Source organism: Rhinatrema bivittatum, chromosome 2 (assembly GCF_901001135.1).
Source record: "Rhinatrema bivittatum chromosome 2, aRhiBiv1.1, whole genome shotgun sequence".
Classification (NCBI taxonomy): Eukaryota; Metazoa; Chordata; class Amphibia; order Gymnophiona; family Rhinatrematidae; genus Rhinatrema; species Rhinatrema bivittatum.
Window position 1 is genome coordinate 421,631,044 of NC_042616.1, and position 20,491 is coordinate 421,651,534.

At 51.3% G+C, this 20,491-nt stretch overlaps 1 protein-coding gene across 3 annotated transcripts in view; it reads left to right on the plus strand.

The window, feature by feature from the left end:
- DMC1 (DNA meiotic recombinase 1) overlaps positions 1-20,491 on the plus strand; it is a 264,614-nt gene that overhangs the window by 138,245 nt on the left and 105,878 nt on the right. For 2 of the 3 annotated variants that reach the window (XM_029590216.1, XM_029590218.1), the window contains exon 9: positions 8,950-9,041. The exons of the other annotated variant lie outside the window; for it this stretch is intronic. In XM_029590216.1, the coding sequence (XP_029446076.1) occupies positions 8,950-9,041 (92 nt within the window). The remainder of the gene's footprint in view (positions 1-8,949; positions 9,042-20,491) is intronic. 3 annotated transcript variants of the gene reach the window in all.

Sequence of the window (20,491 nt, forward strand, 5' to 3'; positions counted from 1 at the left end):
CGCCATGCGGGCGAGCCTGCGCTGGGCGCAGGTCCTCCAGGCCAATGCAGACCTCTCCGAGGAAGAGGCCACGCAGGCAGACCGTCTGGAGGTGGCAATAGCGTACAGCGCAGATGCTCTCTATGACCTCCTTCGTACTTCAGCCAGATGCATGGTTTCGGCCGTCTCAGCGCGTCGTCTCCTTTGGCTCCGCAATTGGCGGCGGATGGGTCGTCCAAGGCTCACCTCGGAGCGCTGCCGTTCAAGGGAAAATTATTGTTTGGCAAAGAGTTAGATGATTTGATGTTGTCCCTCGGAGAAAACAGGGCCTTTAAGCTGCCTGAAGACAGGTCTTGGACTCGGTCCTCTTTCCCTAGTAGGTCTCGGTTCCGAGGAAACAGGAAATCTCGTCCCCAGAGGTCCTCCGGTCCCTCCTATTGTGCGGGTTCCTCCCGATCCTCTTCTTGGCCGCAGTCCTTTCGAGGGAAGCGGTTCGGTAGACAGGGGGAACCTCGGCGGGAACGGGGTCCAAGGCCTCCCAATGAGATACGGTCCGTCCATCGCTCGCGTCAACTCCAGTCGTTCGTCCCAAAAGTAGGAGCCCGGTTGGAGTTGTTCCACGAGGAATGGGCCAAAATAACATCGGATCAGTGGGTCCTCAGCGTGATAAGACAAGGCTACGCGTTAGATTGTGCACGGACTCCGACAGACAAGTTTCTGGTTTCGCCCTGCAAGTGCCCACGGAAGCGCGAAGCCGTAGAGGGTACTCTTCGGCGCCTAGAAAGCTTGGGTGCGATACTCCCCGTGCCTCCCGGTCAACGAGGCGAGGGTCGTTACTCCATTTATTTCATCGTGCCAAAGATGGATGGCACAGCACGGCCAATCTTGGACCTAAAAGGGGTAAACAGATGCCTTCGCATTCCACACTTCAAAATGGAGACGATTCGATCTGTGATTGCCTCGGTTCGTCCGGGCGAGTTCCTGGCTTCCTTGGATCTCACGGAGGCGTACCTCCATATCGGCATCCAGCCGTTTTATCAACGGTTCCTCCGGTTTTGCATTATGGGCAGGCACTATCAATTCAGGGCTCTTCCCTTCGGTCTCGCCATGGCTCCCCGTACGTTCACGAAGGTAATGGTAGTGGTGGCGGCTCAGCTCCGACGGGAGGGGTTCCTGGTACACCCCTACTTGGACAATTGGCTGATCCGGGCCAAGTCTGAGAGTTGGTGTCGGCAAACAGTAGACAGGGTCCTCCATCTGTTGCAGTCCCTGGGATGGGTGATCAATCTCAACAAGAGTCATCTGGTTCCCACCCAGTCTTTAGAGTACCTGGGAGCCCGGTTCGACACCAAACAGAGCAAGGTATTTCTTACCAGGGAGCGGGTGTGCAAGCTCCAGAGTCAGGTGCGCCGGTTATTGTCTCTTCGGCTTCCACTGGTTTGTGATTATCTGACGGTTTTGGGTTCTATGGCCTCAACGCTTGCTTTGGTGCCCTGGGCCTTTGCCCATCTACGTCCGTTACAATCAGCATTGCTTTCCTGCTGGAAGCCAGTGTCGGAAGAGTTCCATCTACCGCTGCCGCTCCCAGCTCAAGCGAGGGTCAGTCTGCGCTGGTGGCTAGAAGTGGATCATTTGACGTGTGGAGTGTCCCTTCTGATGCCCGACTGGACGGTGGTCACTACGGATGCCAGTCTCTCTGGCTGGGGAGCGGTCTGCCTGGGCAGGTCAGTGCAGGGCCGGTGGTCCTTGGCTCAATCTCAATGGTCCATCAATCGCCTGGAGACCAGGGCAGTAAGCCTGGCGCTGCAGTCCTTTCTCCCGCTGATTCGGGGACAGGCGGTCCGGGTGTTGTCGGACAGTGCTACCACCGTGGCCTACATCAATCGCCAGGGCGGGACGAGAAGTCCACTGGTGGTGGCGGAAGCGCAACGCTTGATGTGCTGGGTGGAGCGACATCTCAGCAACATTGCGGCGTCCCACATCGCCGGAGTTGACAATGTTCGAGCGGATTTTCTCAGTCGTCATCACCTGGATCCCGGAGAGTGGGAACTGGCGGACGATGCTTTTCGTCTTATCAGCGAAAGGTGGGGACCGCCACACATGGACCTGATGGCCACGTTCCAGAACACGAAGGTTCCACGATTTTACAGCCGCAGGCAGGAGCGAGGGGCCGAGGGTGTCGACGCGTTGGTTCTGCCCTGGCTGACGGACGTGTTGCTGTATGTGTTCCCTCCTTGGCCGCTGATAGGCAAGGTACTCCGGCGCATAGAGCTGCACTCTTCCAGAGTGATCATGGTGGCACCGGAGTGGCCGCAGCGCCCGTGGTTTGCGGATCTCATCCAACTTTCGGTGGATGCTCCCCTTCGTCTTCAGGGGTTTGCGGGGCTCCTCCATCAAGGCCCCATTTGTTTGGAGGATGCGGATCACTTTTGTCTCACGGCATGGCTTTTGAGAGGCAGCGTCTGAAGAGAAAGGGTTATTCGGATGCGGTGGTCTCCACGTTGTTGCGGGCTAGGAAGCAATCCACGTCCTTGGCTTATGTCCGAGTCTGGGCGGTCTTTGAGGACTGGTGTACGGAGCGCAGCGTGAATCCTATTTCGGCTTCCGTTTCCAACATTCTAGCTTTTCTTCAGGCTGGCCTTGCCAAAGGTCTTTCGTGTAGTACCCTGCGGGTTCAGGTTTCGGCGCTTGGCTGCCTACAGGGCAAGGTACATGGGGTGTCTCTGGCTCTACACCCGGATATAGCACGTTTTCTTAGGGGGGCTAAGCATCTGCGTCCTCCGTTGCGCCATCCTTGTCCATCCTGGAACCTCAACTGGGTACTTTCTGTCTTGTGCTCGTCGCCTTTTGAGCCACTCAAGCGGTCGACGCTCAAGGATCTTACGTTAAAGACAGTGTTCCTCGTCACGATTGCCTCGGCGAGGCGAGTCTCGGAGTTGCAGGCGTTGTCATGTAGAGAGCCGTTCCTGAGGATCTCTGATTCGGGGGTTTCCTTACGGACGGTTCCCTCTTTCTTACCAAAAGTGGTGTCGGCATTTCATTTGAATCAATCGATCGAGCTTCCTGCTTTCCCTGTGGCAGAGTCGTCGGATCCGAAATCAAGGGACCTGCGGAAGCTAGACGTGCGGAGGGTCCTCCTTCGCTACCTGGAAGTCACTAATCCTTTCAGGGTGTCAGATCACCTCTTCGTTCTGTTTTCTGGTCTGAAAAGAGGTGGGGCGGCTTCCCGGGCTACAATCGCTCGTTGGCTCAAGGAGGCCATTGGCTCGGCGTATGTGGTCCGGGGTAAGCCTCTGCCTGTGAGCCTTAGGGCTCACTTGACACGATCGCATGCGGCTTCGTGGGCGGAGTCCTCGCAGGTGTCGCCTCAAGAGATTGCAGGGCGGCCACCTGGAAGTCGTTGCACACTTTCACTAGGCATTACCGGTTGGACGTTCAGGCCACTGATTCCGGGGGTTTTGGAGAGAGGGTACTCCGAGCGGGACTCTCTGGTTCCCACCCTCGGTAAGGTGGCTCTGGTACATCCCAGGTGTCCTGGACTGATCCTGGTACGTACAGGGAAAGGAAAATTACCTGATAATTTTCGTTCCTGTAGTACCATGGATCAGTCCAGGATCCCGCCCGTGTTTGCTAATCTGAAGTAACGGAGAGTCCGCTCGTTGTTTGTTTACCTAATCTGATTTCTTGGTTCGCTCCTCCGGTTGGGGGGTTTTGTTCCAGTTGGGGTTTTTGAATCGGGCCCCGTTGGGGATAGCTTATTTAGATAATTCTACTTTGACATTACGTAAGACTGAGGGGCTGTGTGAGGCGCGTGGCTATATGTAGCCAAGTCCGACAGATCTTGCTCTGTCTCCATCTACTGGTGCGAAGTCACAACTCAGGTGTCCTAGGTGTCCTGGACTGATCCATGGTACTACAGGAACGAAAATTATCAGGTAAGAAACTAATTTTCCTTTTTTTCTGATTTGTTTAATTGTGCTATTTGCTAACTTGATAGTGTCCCCTAGTCCTTGTATTATCTGAAAGAGTAAATAACTGATTCACATTTACCCTTTCAAGTTCTTTCATGATTTTAAAGACTTCTATTATATCCCCCTTCAGCTGTCTCTTCTCTAAGCTGAACAGCCTAACTTCTTTAGCCTTTCCTCATAGGCGAGCCCTTCCATCCCCTTTATCATTATGCTCAGTTTTGTCATTGTTAGGATTTCATCTGCTACACAGCCTCATTCTACTTGGCTGCCTTCTGCAATGATGCCTCAACCAGCTCTGCTCAGAACTATCAAAGCCATATTCTCACTGGCTTCCTGATTCAGCCTGCGACGTAGCCTCCTCTCCACCAGGGACCTCAGCAAGCATAGCCTCTAGCCTTGTCAAGCTCCTCCTCACTGCTTTCATCACACTTAATCTCCAGCTCTACGTATCCAAGCCTTGCCTGTTATCTCGCCTTATGGCCTATGGACCTTCTTGCTCCTTGCCTTGTCTTGTGGCCTATGGGCCTTCCTACTCCTAGTATCCTGCTATGTGTCCTATACTAGGCCTTATCTCACCTTGCGGCCTCCGGGCCTCTATTTATAGCCTAGCAGCCTTTAGCCTTGTTGCCTTCGGGCTTATATGTTCTCTGTTCTATGCTACATTTGTCTGCCTTGCCTAAGTCCTGCTTGTTAGTCTAGTTCTTGTCTGGTCTTGTCCTGATCTGTCTTGTCCTATTTCTGTCATTGGCTAGGTTTAATGTGCCCTGCCTAGTCCAGCCCTTGTATTCCTGCTTTGCCTAGCCCTTGTCTGTACCTGTGTCCTATAATTGCCTTGTGTTGCCTCAGTCAGTGTCTTGTCTAATTCCAGGTCCTGCCCAGTATCTTGCCTTGCCTGCAGTCCATATTCAAGCCTTGCCTGCACTCCCATGTCCAAGCCTTTCTCCAGCCTACCCTGCCTGTCCAATCCTTGCTCCAGACTCGCCATGATGTACTGCTGCCACAGAGACCTACTGACCCCCAGAACCCAAGGGCTCAACCTGTGGAGAAGGGGCCTGGATAGGAGGAAGGCTGGCCCTAGTCCTGCTTAGCATCCAGCCTTGTAGTTCTCTACCATTCCTCGGGTGAGATATCCTCAGCTCAGAGATCCTGACAGAATGAGAAGGCAATGCATCATCCTTCAGGGGTGGCTACAGGACCCTTGGACCAGCCGGTGAATCTGATTTTAATATCTTAGGCACTAACTTGAATACCTATGTTTCTGCCCCAGCATCTCACAGCATTCCTGACCCTGTGCAATGCTTTGTCTGCACTGCCTGCCAGATTCTGAATCCATCACACTATCTTGAATGCATTATATGTCACTTTCCAAACTTAAGTTATGGGATTGTTCAAAATGCTGGGCTACTAACCCTGCTTCTGCCAAGCTCTGTAGCAGCTGTGCTACAATCCAACCTGATCCCAACCTGAGAATACCCTTGCCTGACGACACAATTTCTCTTCAGGCCCCAGCACATTGGAAATGCAATAAATACATGGCAAAAAATGCTATGCCTTTTCCTGATTGTTTAGAGTATGGCTCTATTAACCCAGCCTGGTGGATGAATAAGTGTATTCCTAGGTACCTGCCTCCAGAAAGAGCCTGTCCAATTTGCACTGCCTCTCAGCCAGCTTCCAGGAGAATCACAGAACACCCAGACACCAGAAAATGCAGCCAGCAAAACCCCGCTTCCAGATGCAGTCCAGGTTTTTTGAAACCCCCACGTTCTAATCTAGTGCCTGCTATGCAAATTCTAAAGTCTGTTCACACAGAAGCAGTCTCTCCAAAATTATCCACTATGGTGTCATTGAAGAATGCCACCAAGAATTACCATGTTGAGTTGTATCCTATATCTGTAAAGGCCAAATCAGCTCCAAACACAGCTTCTGTTTCTCCACCCTGCTCTGCCTCCCTGGACTACACAGACAATTTAAATGTTGTGACCAAGAATGTGGACCCTTGGGCCGGCCTTGCGGAGAAGAGTTGGAAGAGAAGTTGGACTCTGCTGAAGAGAAGACCAGGTTGGCGGCTAGCTGACCGAGTACTGTGTAGAAACTTCACCCTGGAAGTCCGTGGTACACCCGGGAGGAGCCCGTGAGCACCCGGACCACTGGGACTTAGGCGAGAGTAGTGAAGAGGGAGTCTTTACCCTGGAAGTCCAAGATCCCCCCAGGAGGAGCCCGTGAGGACCTGGACCGCTGGGACTTAGGTGACGGTGGTGCGAAGCAATGAGAAGACGATCCAGAAATTGAAGCAAGTGGCAGACAGGAGAACCGGACGAGAAGCTGAAGTCAAGAGCCAGAGAATCAAGCTAGGGAATTTGAAACAGATACCGTGGACTAGATCAGGATCAGCAAGGCAGGAGTCACAGAAGCTGAAGAGTCAGGAACTGGAGTCACCGGAGCAGGAGTCACAGAAGCAGAAATCACAGGAGCTGGAACTGCAGGATGGCAACTACACTCTCTGAAAAGAAACTTCGTTGCTAAGCAATTCTGAGCAGGCAGACGCCGGCTTAAGTATCTTGCCGGCATCTGACGTCATCCAGAGGGCTGTCCTCTCCTGCAGGTGCTGAACCGTTAGCAGCTCCCTTCTCGCGCTCGCACATGCGTGCTCCTGGAGGGGTGGAGCAAAGATCGGACCTTGGCGGCGTCTCCCCTCGTGGAGACGCCGCTGCAACACGGCGTGGCAGGCCCGACACTTGCCGCGACCCGGCACGGCCTCCCGGGGAAGGACAAAGGTAAGGACCCAGTTGCTAGCCTAGCAACCGGGACCGCAACATTAAACATGTCTTGTCAATCAGTAACGGTTGCCTTACCAGCAAAGGCAAGTTTGAGTCCTGGTTATAGTAATCCTGCCAAGAGAAGAAGCACAAAATGTCAGAGTGGTAACAGAAACTATCCTTATACTTGTTTTACAACTTTTTCTTAAGCCAATTACAGCAATATCTACATGCTTGTAGGCTGCTAAAGAAGCTCCCAGTATCTTGCCTTGCCTGCACTTCTGTCCAAACCTTACCCCAGCCTGCACCCCATGTCCAAGCCTTGTTTTAGCCTTGCTCCAGACTCACTATGATGTACTACTATCTCAGAGACTTACTGGCCCCCAGAACCCAACAGGCTCAACCTGTGGGGAAGGGGACTGGCTAGGCAGAAGACTGTCCCTAGTCCTGCTCAGTATCCAGCTTTGCATTCTTGTACTGCTCCTTGTGATGTATCCCCAACTCAGAGATCCTGACAGTCATTTAGATGGTAGGAGAGTTCTGCTGTAATTAAAGGTCACTATTAGTGTCATAACCTCGGAGTATCATTTGTTCAATTTAATGGTCCTAGAAGGGTCAGAACAACTTCAAAGGTGTCGCTAGCTCATAGAAATAAGGAACTGATAGGGGAAGCTTACATATACAAGGGCTTGCCACTTCCCAAGAAATTGAGGGCATACTTTACCAAAGCACAGGTGGCTTTGTGGGCAGAACATCCCCTGGTGTTGCTATTGGAGATTTGCAAAGTGGCAACCTGGTCTTCCTTGCATACTTAATCAAAGTACTGTCACCTTGATCTTCGAGTCATAGAAGAGTCTTACTTTGGTTCGGAAGTCTTGAGAGCAGGTTTGACAGTGTCCCACCTAGTAAAGGGATAGCTTGGGTACCTCCCATACATCTGGAATAGATGGATGAAGAGGAAGGAGAAATTAGTTCTTATCTGATAATGTCCTCCTTCAGTCCAGCCAGACCAGTCCAGGACCTTCCCTGTTCTGCCAAGTGTATTGTAATCCTGATTCACTTTCAGAATAGCTGCTTATGTGCACTAGTTGGTACACTGGATGTTATGGTAATAAACCTTATCAAGGATTGCAGGTTATTCTGTTCCATTTCTTGTTTCTGTTGTTTTTCTTCCTTGGAAGCCCTCTGTTTTTTGCTTGGGGGAGTGAGGGAAAGTTTAGTGAATTAAAAATGTTTATCTTAGCTTGTTACATAGAATACTGACAGGCTGAAGTCAGCACAGGAGCCTATAAGAGGTAATGTTAACAAACCTGTTAGTCTCTGTCTCCATCTGCTGGTTGGGAGATATAACACATGCGTCTGGACTGGTTTGGCTGGACTCACGGAAAGGAAATTATCAGGTAAGAACTGATTTCTCCTTATAACCTAGGTGGTAGGAAATAGCAAGAAATTTGATGATAGCTGCCACCTTTTTAAGGTATTTGATCTAATTTTTAATTTCTCTGCAGGTTGTTGGTTCCTTTTTCCTTTTAACATATTTCTAAAAAACACTGTTTTTATCTTAACATAGACCAAAACTGTGCCGTATTTCATCTGTTTGTGATGTGACATTTATGCATATTGTTTCCATGATGTTCCACAAGAAATAAACACCCACAATTTCTTATATCCCAGCACCCTAGTGAAACCTTCTCTCCTTCTTCTGAAACAATGCATGGGGAGGGGTTTTAGCATGAAAAAGGATCCCATAATGCCCTGAAGCCAATTGTACTTCACATGTTCTTCTCCCATCAGTTGAAAGGATATAGATATGTTTGCAGGAATGTGAGTCAGCTGAGCATGTGTAGGAGGTTGATAAAAATACAGCTTTGCATTTCAAAATAATTTGCCCTTTCTGATGCTCTCCTTCTGCTTTCATTCCCCTTTTAAAAGCAGCCTTATTTGGGAATAGATGTGCTTTCAATAAATTAATTCTTCTTGTTTCTGAGAAATAGAAGAAAACTAGAAAACACCATGTTTTTCCTTATCTTAAAACATTGACTTTGTTTGGAACTAATGTGAAAACATCTATAAACAATGTTACTGATCCTTAAGGATCCTGCGGAGTAAGGTTTCAAACAAGGTGTTGAGTTTCTGAAGGTGACTATGGTTGAGTGATATTTGTGCCCAAGCCTGTGCCCTGATCAAATTAAGGACAGCAGCCATGTTCATACTGGCACTTCCTTAACTCTGTTGCACTGCAGCCGGCCTGACCGCCTCCGTGTCATTGCAAACCGTTTCAACGTAGATCATGATGCTGTGCTGGATAATGTGTTGTATGCACGAGCGTACACCAGTAAGACATTTACAGAGCTGTGTCCTCAAAGCATCTTTCCTAGCTGGATGTACTTAGTTCTGGCAGCACTTCCTCATTCTCCACCTTCTGTGATAAGCATATCAATGAAGATGGGGGTGATCAGGAAGTGCCAATGTAAAATGATTAGAACTTTAAAGTTTTTATTTTGTGAGGAGCTCCACAGTATTGAAAACTATGATATGATACAAGTCATACAGGACATTTGTCACAGATATAATAATACAGATATAATCATTTCTTCACTGAGAGGGTGGTGGATGCCTGGAATGCCCTTCCGGAGGAAATGGTGAAGACTAAAACTGTGAAGGATTTCAAAGGCTGTGTGGATCCCTAAAGGCTAGAGAATGGGAAAAAATAAAAAAGCTAAACCAGCACGGAGCGGCAGTTAATATCCTTAAGAGAAACATGGGGGTAACCTGCACGGAGCAGCAGTTACTACCTTTAAGAGAAACAAGGGGGTAACCTGCATGGAGCGGCAGTTGCTACCTTGGGAAGCTTGCAGGGCAAACTAGATGGACCATTTTGGTCTTTTTCTGCTGTCATTACTATGTTACATCTGCACTACTTTCAGACTGGTCTAAAATGCCAGTGGTGTCACACCTGCATACAGCTCTTATCCCAGGACAAGCAGGATGCTAGTCCTCACATATGGGTGATATCAGTAATGGAGCCCTATCACGGAAAACTTTCTGTCAAAGTTTCTAAAAAGCTTTGACTGCCCAGCATGCGATGATCCCTGCGTCCACAGGGGTCTCCCTTCAGTCTTCTTTTTTCCGCTCTGCAGTAAGCATAGCGATTAGGAGCTCTGTGAGAAATTCTAACACTTTTTTCCTCATGGAAACACTTTTCCCTGCACGGGTCTCCCTCCGCGTTGGTTTAATTCGATGTTCGGTGAGTACTATGCCATGTTTTTTCGGTCGGTTCCTGTCACCTTTCTGGCTGCCAACCGACTGCGGCCTTCCCTCTCCCTGTTTTTCAGTTAGTCACACATAGCCTGCAAGTGTCCCTTTGTGACACTCTGCCTAGCTATTAGCGCTAGTGGGACAGGGACTTCCACGGTTAGGGGTGCCGCCACGGCCCCTGTAGATTCAGGTCCTTAATTTTCCTCGGTACCTTCGTGCAGTCGATACCCCATCGCTACCGTCGGTACCCCCTTCAGGCCATCCTGCATTTTTTGATGCCACAGGTACCCCTCCCCCTGCAGTACCCTGATGCCATCCTCCCTACATCGTTTCTATCAGTGCCATCTATGTTTTCATCCATGGCAATGATTTTTTTCCTTAGCTTTTATTGGTGCTATCATTGCCCGGGTGGATACCATCGACGAACACCTTATCTTGTCGCTGCCATCCATATTCGAGTCAATGCCACTGCTGCCCGGGGCACTTCCATCGCTACTAGGGTCATTTCCACCGATGCCATCCTTTAAATTATGGATGCCATCGATGCCCAGGACTTTTTCATCGATTTCCATCTATGGCCATCGATACCAGGTCTATTACATCGATGCCAGGTCGATTCCATCGATCTACATCGATGCTGGGGTCCATTCCATTGATGGCCATCGATGCCCAGATGGTTTCCATCGATGGACATCGATGCCAGGTCGATTCCATCGATGGACATCGATGCCAGGCTGTTTCCATCGATGGAAATCAATGCCCAGGCTATTTCCATTGATGGGCATCCATGCCAATGCCATTTACATGCATGGCATCGATGCCAATGCCAATTCCATAGATGACATTGAGGCCAAAGTGGATTCCACTTATACCAATGTCCATTCCATCGGTGAAATCCATGCCAACATCAATTCCATCGGTGCCCATGTCAGTGCCATCAATGCCCATGTCCGTGGCATAAATGCCATGGACGTCATTGCTGCCCGAGTCAATCTAATCGATACCGTCGATGCCTGTGGCCATACCACAGATATTGTCGGCGCCCACCTCCATATATCGATGATCTCGACACTCACGTCGTTCCCATCGGTATCGTCAACGTTTTTATGGATGCGGTCATTGACTCCGTCAATGCCGGTATCATTTTTTCCGAAACCAGCGATGTTTTTTCGATTATTCGATGCCACATCGTTCCCATAGATACCTACGCCGATGTCGCCAGTGCTCCATCACTGTCAACATTGCTGGACGAGTCATCAACATTTTTCATATCCATTTTTACGTTACTCTCGAGGCCGCTTTGGCCGCCATCGACACCATCCATGCCGAATTAACACCGCCACATAATGCCCTCGCCTGAACACAGTGCTCCATGCTTTGGGTCCTTATTAAAGCCCTGAATCAGGAGCAGAGCAGGCATGCTGACAGTCCGTTATCGATCGCCATCCAGGACAGCGAGGGCTTCCATCTCGGCGCTGGGGAAAGACTAGGTCGAGCACCGTGGCATCCATCGTCACCGACACGATGACCATCCGCCACCGACGCCATCCAGCACATTGCTGCTATCCTTCTCAATGCTGGACAATGCTTGGACCGAGCAACATCACCACTGCCATCGGCACTGTTCCGCACAGTTTGGAAGTCCTTCCTGCTCCAGAAACACCGGATCGAGGTCCGAAGAATTCTGCACTGGCATCAAGAGACATCGAGCCGCTGCGACAAGGGTCGGGTTCACGAGCTCGTTAATTGGCTCCCTTGTTCCCAGGCATGCCCCACCGACATAGGTGCGGGATTCTGGCCCGCCGCTCATTACGGTCTAAGTGCCAGCCATGCCCAGCCTTGTCTCCTCTATACCTGCGCCACCATACCAGGTATCAGAGTTGAGACGGACGTTTTCGTCCACAGGCTACCCCTCGAGGACTCTGGAAATCCACGGAGCCAGCAATCTTCACCGGCTCATCCTTCAGCGGTTCACGTCGGATGGGTAAGTACCCGCTTCTGCGGAATTCCCATTGAGATGTGTTCTCTAATTTGGGCCACATAGTTTGAAATGTTCTAGGCCATGTACTTTCCAAGAACTGTATTAGTGTCACATATTGCTATGCCAGCTATGTCAGTCACAATACCAGGAGAACCTCTCTTTCTTTTCTTTGGGATTGCATCAGGGCTTCCTCCCTTTTTCAGCAACGGGGCTCTTGTCTGATTAATGCTCTAGCTTTTGGTTCCTGTTTCAGAACCAAAGTTCCAGGTGCATTCGCTGTTCTGCTAAACACGATATCCAGCAAATGTTGCCTCAAGTGCAAGTCCACCTTGAAGCCTGATACAGGTCTCGATGTCTCCTTGTACAGCACTCAGAAATGCGGGTAAAACTTTACTGCTCTCACTCCCGTGGGAGGTTACATGATATCCAGATTACATCAACCCCTCCAGTTGGACACCTCCCGGTTTTCCAACTGGCCGGATATCAGAGCAGCCACCCCACCTTGTACCAAGGTTCCCGGTACATTCCCCTACATGCTATAAAGTGCAGAGGGGGGAAGAGGGGGGTTGGGGAGTTTTAATTACATTATTTTTTCTTTCAACAGAAAGTAGTTAATCTCCGCCCATCCTGGACCTCAGAAATACCAACTTTCTTCAGAAGGCACAGGTAAAATGGTATTTCTCGTTACCATGCTTCCAAAACGCAGTAAGTACATTACCTCTATTCTTTCTATGTGCCTCATGGTGAGTCAACAATATTACAATTCCAAGCTTTGCCGGTGGTACCAGCTTCGGCAACTGAGGTATTTCATTGAACCAATATCGGTGACTGCTGTTTCTCTACGGAGTCCAACATCATTCATGCTTTCCTTGCATGGACAGCTGCATAACCACAGTCAGTCCACTATCTAGGATTCCCTGTATGTACCAGGATCAGTCCAGACTGCTGGGTTATGCCTCCCTTCCAGCAGATGGAGTCAGAGAGAAAAACTGAAAAGCACCGCCCATATAACCCGGGGTGCTCCCTGCGATCCTTCAGTATTTTCTCTGACTCCAGCAGATTGAGAGGCATTCCCTGCGGTCCTGATCTCTGGTTTTTTCTTTGGGGCTGTGGCCCTTCAGGTTTAAAAAAAAAAAAGAAAAAAAGAAAAGGATAAATTAATAGTTTGATAAAATTCTGGGCTGTGTGATACAGTTTCTGCGCTGGTGACTAAATCATTTTAAAAGTAATCGGATATAGACAGTAAAAAAAAAAAAAAGAGAAAGTAGTTGAAGCAGCCAGTTTCGGGCAGGCAGGGCAGGGCTCGGTCCTGCCTTTTTCTTTTCCCGGAGTTTGCGATTAGGGCCCGGTGAGCAGAGGGGAAGGATTCACCAGTGGGCCGGTCACTCTCCCCCTCTACCAGAGGCGTTTCTCTGACCCCCAGAAGCCGTTGCCCGCAGGCGGATTGCTATTTTTGTTAAAAAAAAAATAAAAAATAATAATAATCATATAGGGAAACGAAGAAAATAAATTGCAGACTTTCATTTTTTGTTACCTGGCGCCGGCCCACACCTGCCTGTTCTCCCAGGCCTCCGGAGGGGGTGGAGTCCTCCACCCGGCTGCCTCTTCATGCCTCGTGGCACGGCTTGCAGTTCTTGTGGAGAGCCGGGGATCCAGCTCTCCCGTGAAGGCCTCTTCTCCCGGTGCTTCCCCGAGGGCGAGGGGCCTTCACAAAGCGACGTTTCGACAGGGGGGGCAGCTTTTTCGCGGCTCCAGCAACCGCGTGGGGACCGCATGGCAGGAGGACAGGGGCCTAGCTCGCTCCCGATCAGCGCAGGAGCGGCGGCCATTTTGCCTGCCTCCAGCGGGGATGAGAGCGTTTCAGATGAGGGAGAGGATCTTCCCCCTCCACTTTCCCCGCCTCACAGACCCCCGCGGTTCGCCGGTAGTACCTGCCCCCCCGGCGCCCAGACCTTCGGGGGGGCCCTTAAAGCGGCGGACACCATTTTCTTCGAAGTTTATTTTATTGATGCATCAGGCTTATTTGGAAGCGGAATCAGAGTGGGATGACAGAGCTCCCACTCCAGTCAAAGCCCCGAGGGCCTCGGGGAGCAAGGTACAGCACAGAGTGCCTGATTCCGCAGACCCGGGGGAGCCCAGGGGTCCTGATCCAGTGGACCCGGTGGATCCGGGTGTCCCGGATCCTTTTGCCCTGGATGATAAGGGCGATTCCGCCTCCCAAGTGGAGGGCGATGATCCCCAGGTCCTACGAATATTCCACAGGGAGGAGCTTAACCACCTAATTTTGCATGTGCTGCAGGAGCTGGAGCTCCCCGTGTCTCAGGATCTGGCAGAGGTGTCTACGGGGGATGCGGCGTTGGCGGGACTGTGCGATCCGCCACAGACTTTTCCGTTTCACCCGAAACTCTCGCAGATTGTGTCCAAGGAGTGGGAGGCCCCGGAAGCCTCCTTAAGGGTAACTAGAGCAATGGAGAAGTTATACCCACTCCCTAAGGAGACACTGGAACTCCTGAAGGTCCCCAGGATGGATTCCACTGTTAAAACCATCGCCAAGCACACTACCATCCCGGTGACGGGGGCACAGCCCTCAAGGACTTGCAGGATAGGAAGCTGGAAGCATTGCTTAAGCGTATATTTGAGGTGTCTGCCCTGGGAATCCGAGCGGCGGTCTGTGGCAGCCTTGTGCAACGTGCCTTGCTCTGCTGGGTTCAGCAAATGTTGACATCGCAGGCTCTTCCTACGGGGGAGGCTGAACAGGCGGCGCATATGGAATCGGCTGTGGCCTATACGGCAGACGCCCTATATGATCTACTACAGACCTCAGCTCGCACCATGTCCTCTGCGGTTTCGGCTCCTGGCTGCTGTGGCTCCGAAACTGGTCCACCGACTCCTCTTCTAAAGCTCAGCTTGGGTCTTTTCCTTTTCAAGGTAAGTTGCTGTTTGGTGACGAGCTGGAGCAGCTTATCAAAGCCTTGGGGGACAATAAGGTGTACAAGCTTCCTGAGGACAAGCCTCGAGCGGCTCGTTCCGCCAGTAATTTCTGTGGCCGTTTTCGTGGTCAGCGCCGTTTTCGCTCCGCTAGGGGGGCATCGGGCTATGCTCCTAGGCAGTCAGCGTCCAGGGCCCAGTCTTGGTCGTCTTCCTTTCGAGGCAGACGGCCCCCACGTGCCGGAACCCACGCCTTTGCCAGCACTAGCAAGACTGCACAATGAAGTGACGCCGACCCATTCCTCCGTTCCATACATCGGGGGTCGACTATCTCAATTTTACGAGGAATGGGTCAAGATTACATCTGACCAGTGGGTTCTAGATATTATAAATCACGGCTACGCTTTGGATTTTGCTTGTCCCCTCTGGGATCTTTTCCTGATATCCCCTTGTGGGCCGCTGCGCAAGCAACAAGTGGTGCTTCAGACCCTGGAGCGGTTGCGGGCTTTGGGGGCCATTGTGCCGGTTCCTCCGTTCGAGCGCCGAACCGGTCGTGGTTCCCATGAAGGATGGGTCCTTCCGCCCGATCCTGGATCTCAAGCAGGTCAACAGAGCAGTACGGGTACCTCGTTTTCGGATGGAGACATTGCGGTCCGTCATTGCCGCGGTCCACAAGGGCGAGTTTTTGGCTTCTTTGGATCTGACGGAAGCGTATCTTCACATAGGAATACAGAGACGGCATCAGCGTTTTCTCAGATTCATGATTTTGGGGCAACTTTTTCAGTTTCGCACCCTACCTTTTGGGCTAGCAACGGCCCCTCGCGTGTTCACCAAGGTGTTGGTGGTGGTAGCGGGAAGCTTGCGTCGGGAAGGAATCCTGGTACACCCCTACCTGAACGATTGGCTTATTCGGGCAAAATCAGAGGAGCTCTGCCGGTCGGCGGTCAGATTGGTGGTAGATCAGCTACAGTCTCTGGGCTGGATTATCAATTTTGCCAAGAGCCAGCTCGTCCCGACCCAGGTACTGGAGTTTCTTGGGGCTCGCTTCGATACACGGGCAGGCAGAGTCTCCCTACCCATCGATCGCATGGACTGGTTGATGTCGTGAGGCCGCCGCTTGCTCTCTCTTCCCTCCCCGGTGGTACTGCGTCGCATAGAAGCTCACCGGGGTCCAGTGGTCCTGGTAGCGCCCGAGTGGGCGCGGAGGCCTTGGTTCGCCGACCTAATCAACCTAGCAGTGGACGGCCTGCTACGCTTCAGCCACCTACCCAACCTTCTACGTCAGGGCCTAGTATTTTTAGAGCAGGCAGATCGCTTTTGTCTAGCGGCATGGCTTATGAAGGAGGAGGTTAAGGCGTAAATGTTATTCGCATGCAGTCGTATTTACCATGCTGCGGGCCAGGAAGACCTCCACTTCGCTTGCCTATGTACGGGTCTGGAAAGTTTTTGAGTCCTGGTGCCAGGGATACAACTTGTCCCCTCGACGGGCCGCTATCATTCACCTATTGTCCTTTTTGCAAGCCGGATTGCAAAAGGGGTTGTCCTACAGTTCGCTTCGGGTTCAGGTCTCGGCCTTGGCCAGTCTCCGTGGTAAAATTGATGGAATTTCTGTTGCGACTCACCCGGATGTGGTGAGATTCTTAAAGGGGGCCAAGCATTTGAAGCCTCCAGTGCGAGCGGTCTGCCCATCTTGGAGTTTAAACTTGGTCCTCCGGTCTCTTTGTGGATCACCCTTTGAGCCTCTGAAGCGAGCGACACTTAAAGATTTGACGCTCAAGACGGTTTTTCTCGTGGCAATTTGTTCGGCCTGACGGGTTTCAGAGCTTCAAGCCCTCTCCTGTCGAGAACCTTTTCTGCATATCTCTGATTCTGGTGTCTCTATTTGCACTGTCCCTTCCTTCTTGCCTAAGGTGGTGTCTGCGTTTCATGTCAATCAATCCATAGAGTTACCGGCCTTTTCCGACGCGGATAAGGATTTGCGACGGTTGGATGTCCGTAGGGTCCTGTTACGCTACTTGGAGGTCACTAATCCTTTTCGTCTTTCAGACCATCTCTTTGTTTTGTGGAACGGGCCTAGGAGAGGGGCTCAGGCTTCTAAGACTACTATTGCACGATGGTTGAAGGATGCTATTGCTTCTGCCTACATTGGTAGCGGGCGCCCAGTGCCAGAAGGTCTTAAGGCGCATTCTCTGCGGGCTCAGGCGGCTTCCTGGGCGGAGAATCAGTGCGTATCACCGCAAGAGATTTGTCGGGCGGCCACGTGGAAATCATTGCACACTTTTGTTAGACATTACCGGCTGGATGTTAGGGATCCCGACGTGGATTCCTTTGGCGGTAGTGTTCTTCGTGCGGGACTCTCCAGGCCCCACCCCATTTAAGGCGGCTTGGGTACATCCCAGCAGTCTGGACTGATCCTGGTACATACTGGGAAAGGAAAATTAGTTTCTTACCTGATAATTTTCGTTCCTGTAGTACCCAGGATCAGTCCAGACGCCCGCCCGTGCGCAGGAGAGTCCAGTCAGCAATTCCTATATTCTTTTTTTCCACAGATTGTTGATGACTGTTGAGTCTTATTGTTAAATAGTTCTCTTTTTTAACTTGATCTAGTCACTGGTTGCAAAAACGTATTAGCTTTTGGTCTATTACACGCTCTTCTTTATCTTTAGTAAGTTCATTCTGCTTTGATATCGATAATACTGAAGGATGACAGGGAGCACCCCGGGTTATATGGGCGGTGCTTTTCAGTTTTTCTCTCTGACTCCATCTGCTGGAAGGGAGGCATAACCCAGCAGTCTGGACTGATCCTTGGTACTACAGGAACAAAAATTATCAGGTAAGAAACTAATTCTCCTTTTCCTGTCGTGTAGCCAGATGGACTCAGAACAAATGGGTATAGTATGCTCGTGCTAGCAGTTGGAGACGGATCTGACGTCAGCACGGGTATATATACCCCCACAGGAAGCGTAGCAACTTAGTAATTTCCGTCTCCAAAGCAGTTTGGAAAGCCTGCACGCTCGCTGAGCGTGTTTCCAAATCTACTTTCTACTTTCTACTTTCTTTTTACTAAACTTCTACAGCACCATCGAGCCCCGCACTCCTGCGGTGATACCCTAAGGTCCCTCCCCCAGTTGAGTTTCCCGGGGTGATTTCCGTGATCCCCCGGAGGTCTAAGTCCTCGGTCCGGTGGCCGAATCACGGCAGGGACGTAGCCCCCGGGCGAGGCTCGGGCGGGGCGAACGTGGCGCCTCGGTCCCGGTGTGGACGAGGCAGCGGGTGCATTTCCTCAAAGTGCGGCGGTGAAGGTACTTGCCCTCTCCCCCCGCAGCCGGAGACCGCCCGGGTTCCAGCCGGGAAGCGTCGAGGATCAGGTAAGGCGTACATCTCTTACTCTTTGGTCTCCGAGGAACAAGGATCGGCGGCGTGGCCCGTAGGCGGCATGCCGTGGAAGGGCGTCATTTTGTTGGCCTTACTCAGGTATTGAGCGCCCATGATAGGCGCAGGTCTATGACTAAGCCGCATATTGCTGAGAGCATATTGCATATCATTGAGCGTATATTGCTAAGCCGCATATTGCTGACAGCACATTGCATATTGTTCAGCGTACATTGCTAAGCCGCTTATTGCTGAGAGCATATTGCATATCATTGAGCGTATATTGCTAAGCCGCATATTGCTGAGAGCACATTGCATATTGTTCAGCGTACATTGCTAAGCCGCATATTGCTGACAGCACATTGCATATTGTTCAGCGTACATTGCTAAGCCGCATATTGCTGAGGGCATATTGCATATCATTGAGCGTATATTGCTAGCTGCATATTGCTGAGAGCATATTGCATATCATTGAGTGTATATTGCTAGCCGCCTATTGCTGAGAGCATATTGGATATCATTGAGCGTATATTGCTAGCCGCCTATTGCTGAGAGCATATTGGATATCATTGGGCGTATATTGCTGCCGCATATTATTGAGCGCCTGTTGTATTAAGCGTATATTGCTGCCGCATATTATTGAGCTCCTGTTCTGTTAAGCGTATATTGCTGCCGCATATTGTTGAGCGCCTGTTCTGTTAAGCGTATATTGCTGCCGCATATTATTGAGCGTCTGTTGTATTAAGCGTATATAGCTGCCGCATATTATTGAGCGCCTGTTGTATTGAACGCCTGTTAGATTAAGCGTATTTTGCTGCCGCATATTATTATTATTATTATTATTATTATTATTAAGCGCTTGTTATATTAAGTGTATATTGCCTCCGCTTTTCATTAAGCGCCTATTTTTCAATGGAACAGAACGCCTCAGCGTCTTCAGCAGGGGCACCTCCTGCCTCCGGCATTAAAGCCCTCGGCCTCTGCTCTGCATGCCAGCTTAGAGCCACGCACAGTGAAGAGCCAGACTCCCTATGTGCCCAATGTGAGGAGGCCGGGGGACCCTCGGGCCAGGACCAGTCTCAGCCACGATTCGCTGACAGTTCCCCAGGGGCTACCCCGGACTTAGCGGGCAGTCTCGACCAACCCGGAATCCCGGGGGATCTCGTATCCTGGCAATTAGAGACCGCCTCCATTTCCTGGGTGGATCTCTTTAAGGGGATTCATGTTTTTGTACAGATGCAAACAGCTTCCCGTCCAGGCCCTGCTGTTCCAGCTGCGGCTGCGGCGTCTGCTGCGGTTGCGGCTCCAGCGGATCCTGTTCCGGGACCCTCACGCCCTTATCGTGTGCCGGACCTTCCGCCTCCAGACAGTCCGGATCAGTCGGACCCGGATGTTTCACCGGACGAGTCCGAACTCCCGGACGAGGGGGAACTTCCTTCAGGGATTGAGCCATATAGAACCATGAGGCGGTTCTTCCCTAAAGAGGATCTCTCCGACCTGGTGTCTCAGTGCCTGGCGGAGTTGGATATTACAGGTCCCAGCGCTATGGTACCCTCCGCGCAGAACCCCCTGCTGGAAGGTCTTCGTCCTACAGCCCGCCATTTTCCATTCTTACAAGCGGCACAACAACTAATAGATTTAGAATGGGCTGCACCAGCGGCCTCATTCAAAGGGGGTCGGGCCCTGACTGGCATGTACCCCCTGGCACCGGCTATCCAGGAGCTGCTGGCGTGCCCTCAGGTGGACGCCTTGATTAGCGCTGTGGTCAAGCGCACTACCATTCCAGTTGAAAGGGGGGGCGGCCCTCAAGGAGCCTCATGACCGGCGACTGGACGCCATTCTGAAACAGACTTTTGAGGTGGCAGCTCTATCTTTGCGGATCGCAACCTTCTGCACAGTGGTGACGCGTTCCTGTTTGTCACAGGTCAGGAACAACGCTCCAGCAGCAGACATGGAGTCAGCTCTCTCGTTCCTGACGGATGCGGCATCAGACCTAGTCCGGACAACAGCCAAGGGGATCTCATCCTCCGTAGCCGCCAGGAGGCAGCTCTGGATCCGGAAATGGTCAGCTGATGCTCCTTCGAAGACACGCCTCACCAGATTGCCCTTTAAGGGCTCTTTCCTGTTTGGTAGCGACCTTGATAGACTGGCCAGCACATGGGGCGCCTCTCCAGTACCTCGACTGCCGGAAGATCGGTTCAGAAGGAACCAGCGCGCTTTTCCAAGACCCCCCAGGGGTAGAAGCT